This window comes from Brassica napus, chromosome C2, assembly GCF_020379485.1.
Source record: "Brassica napus cultivar Da-Ae chromosome C2, Da-Ae, whole genome shotgun sequence".
Lineage (NCBI taxonomy): Eukaryota > Viridiplantae > Streptophyta > Magnoliopsida > Brassicales > Brassicaceae > Brassica > Brassica napus.
Window position 1 is genome coordinate 7584340 of NC_063445.1, and position 6475 is coordinate 7590814.

Below are 6475 nucleotides of genomic sequence, written 5' to 3' on the forward strand. Positions count from 1 at the left end.
TAAATTAATAGACTCGAATAGTCTACTAGAATTCGAGTTCTCTTATATTTTGTACAAATTCCATTATGGGATTCCCTGGTACAACTCTCTGCAAAATTGCAAATATATCCGCTCTTATTCAGAGATGACGTTACAAAATAAATGCTTTACGACTATGACGACTTAAGCTGGCCATGACTACTTGACCAGTCAGGGGCATTTCGGTAATGTTAAGTCTCACCCTCTCTCTCTCTTTTTGAGCAACTAGTCTCACTATCTTGATGACTTTATACACACACTCACGCTACACCCTGTGTGTTGTTGTTTGTATGTACTTCTACAAAATCAAGCTTCAAGATTCCAAATAAAGCAGGCTTACCTTACAGGTTCTTCATCTCATACATCGAGACTTGCACTGAAGCGAAGAAGATGGTTTTTACTCCCTACCCAGATTTCCTCATAATCTACAACTCTCAAGATCTCTCTCTTTCTCAACGTTTGGTAATATAACCTTTTCTCTCTTTGTTTTTTTTTTTCTTTTTATGAAAAAGATCTGTAACTTTCTTTTGCAAATTACGTTTGTTGCGAACCTGTAGAATAATGTTAGATGGTTTTAACGAGATTACTGGTGGCTTGTTTGTGTGTTTCACTGCTCTGTTTTAGCTCTTAATGTGACTCCTCTCTCTTCTTGGTTCGACATCTATTTGGGTTCTGTTAACGGATCTCTTAGGGTTTTTGTCTGTTTCTGATTTATTTGAAGTTGGTTATGTTCCTGGTTCATAGGGTCTGGTTATGTTTGCTCTCTTAGGGTTTGTTTGGTTATCATGTGTTCGGTCTCTTAGGGCTATATATTACGATTCCTCTGTTCTTGATACCTCTTTGTCACTAAGTGGAGCATTTGATTTTTTTTTTTGTCATTTTGTAAATTTTGTAGGTACTCCCAAGTGATTACAGACAGTACTACCCAACGCCTCTCCCTCAGACAGCGGTTCTCAGGAAGCCAGAAGGAAACTTCTGGGCCGTCAAATGGGCAATAAGTCCAGAGGAGGAGATTAGCTTCGGAGATGGCTGGTCTACGTTCATTGCAGAGAATGATCCCATCGACGGAGACTTTCTGCAGTTCTCTTACGATGGTTCCCGAAGCTTCATGGTTAGCATTTTCAGGGGTGGGCTCCCTGTGAAGCCAAAAGCTCCTGTCACAATACAAGACATTTCAGATGATGATGATGAGGATAAAACAGCTGGTGATGATGGTAATGAGAAGAAAGAAGAAGATTATGATCAGAACATGATCATTTCTCTTTCTTTGGGAAGTAGCGACGAAGAGTACGATGCTGATAAAACGGTTTGTGAAGTTAACAAAGCTCATAGAACTTTAGAGAGAGGTAAAAACACAACCTATCTTTGTTTATGTTTTCTTTTTTTTTTTTTTTTTTTTGTTCAAAGTCTTTGTTTATGTTTTCATCGAAATAACATAAAATATTGAACAGAGTATTATTATTTTATCAGGAAGTTCTTCGCAAAGGATACGTGCTCAATCCATTGGTGATCCGGAAATGTATCTTGATGATCCCAAGAACCCTTGTTTTATTGCAACTTCGTCGTCGTGTAGGCGTATGTTGGTAAATGATCTTCCAACTTGATCAGCTTTGTATTTCTATTCTTATCATTTTTGTATTAAATATTTTGTTTTTTTTTTTGTATCTGTTGCTTGCAGGTGATTGCTATGCAAGTAATAAAAGACTATGACTTGAAGTTTGATGGCACGATCAAGTTCATCGATGGATTTGGTGAATTAGAGGGAAAGATCGGAAACTGGAAAGATCGTGTTGTCGTTTACCCGTGGCAAGAAATCTATCACAGAAACCATGCGAAGCCCGGAGATGTGATCATATGTGAGATTCTACGTGAAGGAGATGTTGTTCGATCCATCAAGGCTCACTTCGTTAAGAAATGATGTTTTATTTATGCGTCTCAAGACTTCAAAGAATTGGTGCTTATGTAATGTTAACCTTCGTCGTCTCGTCTCTTTTAGGCTGTTGTGTTATCCTTTGTTCTCTCAGGATCTTGTTGAAACTTGGTGTTTGCTTTTGAATTTAAGTTTTAAATGTTTGGTGTCGCATCCCCTATATATTATTTGAGAAACATTACGACTTCTTTTTGTAGCCACGTGTCATCACTAGGATGATTCTTAGAATCATTAGAGAAACATGTTGGTCCATCTAATTATATAATAAACTTTTTTATTAAACTAACAATAAATTCATTATTAATGTACTTTATTATTTCCTTAAATAGAATTTACGGAATTGCCTAATGTGGCTAAAGTATATATGACAATTAATGATTTTGAATAATAAAGATTTGATAAAAATTATTGTATCTTCTATCATATTTGTTTAATATTAAACTATTAAATAAATTAAACAACCACAATAACCATATAATAAAAAATTTCGATTTTTCTGTATATGTTATATTTTGAATTTTTAAAAACGACTATAAATTACTAAAACTGTTAAAAGTCTCACATTCAAATGATTACAAAATTATATAAGTAAAAAGTATAATTTAATTAATTATTAAGATTAATATATATATATCGTTTTAAATTAAACTATAAACCATATAAAATACATAAATCTTATAGTTTCAAAATTTATTTTGAACAATTTTTTGGTAAAAGTTTTGAACGAACATTGACAACTTATTTTTTTAAAAATTATAAACTATTAAAACTATTAATTATACAATGAAAATTTTGTTATCAGTAATTTATTTTTTTTCTATAAAAGATACAAATGATCAAAAAAATTATATGAGTAGAAATCATCATTTAATAGACATTAATATTAAAAATATACTAAAATATACTATGTATGTTAGTATCATTTAAATTTAATTACATATTCTATCAAATATTAAAAAATATTTTTTTAGATTAATAAAATTGATTTATATGTTTGCACCAATTTGATTATATATTTAATAGTTTCTGAATTTTAATACATAAAATAATTTTTATATATAATGTTTATTCCGTGCAAGGCGCGGGTCTTAATCTAGTGTGTTATTAGAAATGCTGGAGTGTGCCTCAATATTACATTTTAGTAAAATCACACATCTATTAATTAAACTGGAAAGTACCTAAAAAGGTAAAACGGCAATTAGGCGGCGTTCAGAACCAGCCTTGAAGTGAATGAATTAGAAAGAAGAAGTAAGGAAAAGGGTCATGTTTAGTACTATGTCTAGTACTATGTTATTTATTTAGTATATTAAGATACTGAACATTATGTCCCCCTATCTCAGCGCAAACAAACAATTAACCATTTATCCGTTAGATCATATACATATACTTATTTCTGACCCAAAAAAACATATACTTAATTTCATCAAAAAGTATTTATTGTAGTATAGCAACACTCAACTTAATTAATTAATTATTTATTTATTTATCAAATAAATCTATATATTAGTAAACATGTTTTTAGTTTACCGCTGATGTCATCATTTTGAGAAAACACAACTGATTTCGGGGCTGTTTGTTTCACCATTTGCCATCTCCATCCAAATGATTCATTTGTATGATCTATTCAAATGATCCATTCAGATTTTTGTGATTGTTTGTTTGTCCATCCACATAGCTCATCTAGATGAATCATCTAAATGGATCTTATGTTTGTTTCTTTATTTTCATTTCCATTCAAATGAGTTTAGTAAAGAAATTACTAAAATATCCTTGTGTTGATTTAATCATATGTTTAAAATTTTTTCCGATTTTGGCGGGAAAATACGAATTTTTGGTTTTGGCGAGAAAACAAGTTTTTGCGGTTTTGGCGGGAAAACACGTTTTTGGCGAGAAAACACATTTTTTCGGTTTTGGAGGGAACCACGTTTTTGCGATTTTGGCGGGAAAACGCATTTTTGCTATTTTGGCGGGAAAACGCGTTTTTGCGGTTTTGTCGGGAAAACACGTTTTTGGCGGAAAAACACATTTTTGCGTTTTTGGAGGAAAACAAATTTTTGCGATTTTGGCGGGAAAACATGCTTTTGCGGTTTTGGCGGGAAAACATGCTTTTGCGGCTTTGGCGGGAAACCGCGTTTTTGCGGTTTTGGCGGGAAAAAACGTTTTGGCGGGAAAACGCGTTTTTGCGGTTTTGGCGGGAAAACGCGTTTTATGCGGTTTTGGCGAGAAAACGCGTTTTGCGGTTTTGGCGGGAAAACGCGTTTTTGCGGTTTTGGCGGGAAAACGCGTTTTTGCGGTTTTGGCGGAAAAACGCGTTTTTGCGGTTTTGGCGGAAAAACGTGTTTTTGCGGTTTTGACGACAAAACGCGTTTTTGCGGTTTTGGCGGAAAAACGCGTTTTTGCAGTTTTGGCGAGAAAACACGTTTTTGGCGGGAACACATTTTTACAGTTTTCGCGGGAAAACGATATTTTTTGGTTTTGGCGGAAAAATACAAATTTTCGGTTTTGGCAAGAAAACACGTTTTTTGGTTTCGGCGGGAAAACACATTTTTTAGTTTTGGCGGGAAAACACGTTTTTGCAATTTTGGCGGGAAAACACGGTTTGCGACTTTGGCGGGAAAACGTGTTTTTTTTTGTGTTTTGACGGAAAAATGTATTTTGGGGTGCTGGCGTGAAAACATTTTTTTGTGATTTTGGCTTGAATACTTGTTTTCGGTTTTTGCGGAAAAACACGTTTTTGCAATTTTGACGGGAAAACATTTTTTTTGCAAATTTAGCGGGAAAATGCGTTTTGGGGTTTTGGCGTGAAAAAAGTAGTTTTTAGCACGGGAAAAAGTGTTTTTATAATTTTTATAGTTTTCGTTTGTGACAAAAATGATATTATGTTTAGGTTTGTAATTTATGAATTACATTAGGGATATAATAGACATTATACCATTTTGAATGAACCTCTCCATTCAAATGATCCAAATTGGTTTAGCTGAATGGACTTTAAAATTAAGCCTAAATTTCCAAAAGTCATCCGGATGATCCATCTGAATGAGTTGCACTTTTAATGCCTAAACAAACAAAAATCTCATCTTCATCGAGATGACCCTTCCAGATGGAGAAACAAACAGGTCCTTCATCTATGGAATTGAAGAAGTTAAAGTTCACTATTTTCGTAAATGATGTTAGTTTTTTTTTTTTTGCGGTTTTGATTTAAGACTATTTTCGATGTATTTTGTTATTTTCACTTCTAAAATAGAAAAAATTCTATAATAGAGACGAGATATTCTCCAGCATCTCCCGCATACACAGAATTAGGAATTTGCGAGCGGACTCTCTGTAAAGAGGCAAAAAATAGCGGTACACCTTTTTTCCCATGTACATCAGACCCAGCCGGACAGAACATCTCTTCGGAACGCCTCAGACTCGACTATCTCTTGATCTCAACAGATGGGAGCCGACAAAAAAGAAGAAGAGATGAGATATTCTCCAATATATCCCTTTAAAATAACAATTTCTAAATATAGAGTAAAAACTAGAGGAATGTTATTTCTTCCTCTATAAATAGAGAAAAAATAGATATATCTATTATAAAAGAATAAATAGAGGTGGGTTAGAGCAATTTTATCTCTAAATGCTATTATAGAGATGAAAATAGCAATGAGTTGGAGATTCTCTAATAATATTACACTTTTTTTTTTACTTTTTGAAGCACAATTATCTTGAACTTCTAAAAATGCATGCTTCTAGGTGCTATTTCAACTTTGTTTACGGTTCTTTGTAGGCATGAGTTTCTACCGGAACCCAAAAATCTGAATCGGAACAGGTTTGAAATATGACATCCAAAACCAAACTGAAAATTTATAAATATCTAATTGGGTTCAAAATTAATTTATCCAAAAAAGCAGAATTGAAAAAAATTGACCCAAAAATCCCAACCCAAATGGACAGACCCGATGAAATTCAATTTATATTCGACTTTAAAACATGAATATCCAAAACTACGACATGATGGTTATATTTTCTTTATTTTAATTTATGATTTGGTTGTGGTATTTTTTTGTTTTCAATCTTCATTATTATTTTTCTAACATTTTCAAGTAATAAAGAATTTTATATGTCAAATTTAGAGTTCTGAAATGTTTAAATTATTAATAGTTTGTTTTTGGTTATTTTGCAATATTTTAGATAAATATGAAGAATTTTGGCTAAATTTTGATGAGGTTCGAGCACTTTGATTTTTTTGGTCTTAAATAACCAAACTGAACCAGCCGTTACGTACATGAAAATCATGTGTGTTTAACAAGTAATTTAATTATAGATTTGAACCTAAGAAAAACAGATCCGAACCAAATATTTTAAATGTTTAGGATCCAAATGATAGGGAATCGAAAGGAACCAATCCAAACTTGATCCGAATACTGGGATATCTAGGCATTGTTCTAGGAATTGGGGTTTGTTTAGGTCTTATAGGCCCGTATAGGTTGGGCTTTGTTCCAATTAATTCTTAAATAAATTAATAGACTCGAATAGTCTACTAGA

At 32.8% G+C, this 6475-nt stretch overlaps 1 protein-coding gene across 2 annotated transcripts; it reads left to right on the forward strand.

Annotated features, from left to right (window-relative positions):
• Positions 1 to 28: 28 nt before the first annotated feature.
• Positions 29 to 2101, forward strand: LOC125581507 (B3 domain-containing protein At5g57720-like). Of its 2 annotated transcripts, XM_048747084.1 has the most exons (5): positions 29 to 203; positions 330 to 480; positions 914 to 1364; positions 1489 to 1601; positions 1697 to 2101. In XM_048747084.1, the coding sequence occupies exons 2-5, from the start codon at positions 409 to 411 to the stop codon at positions 1934 to 1936; spliced, it is 876 nt and encodes a 291-aa protein (XP_048603041.1). In that variant the 5' UTR covers positions 29 to 203; positions 330 to 408; the 3' UTR covers positions 1937 to 2101. The 2 variants fall into 2 exon arrangements, with proteins under 2 accessions (XP_048603041.1, XP_048603040.1); XM_048747083.1 differs by lacking the exon at positions 29 to 203 and having other exon boundaries at positions 245 to 480.
• Positions 2102 to 6475: the final 4374 nt, after the last annotated feature.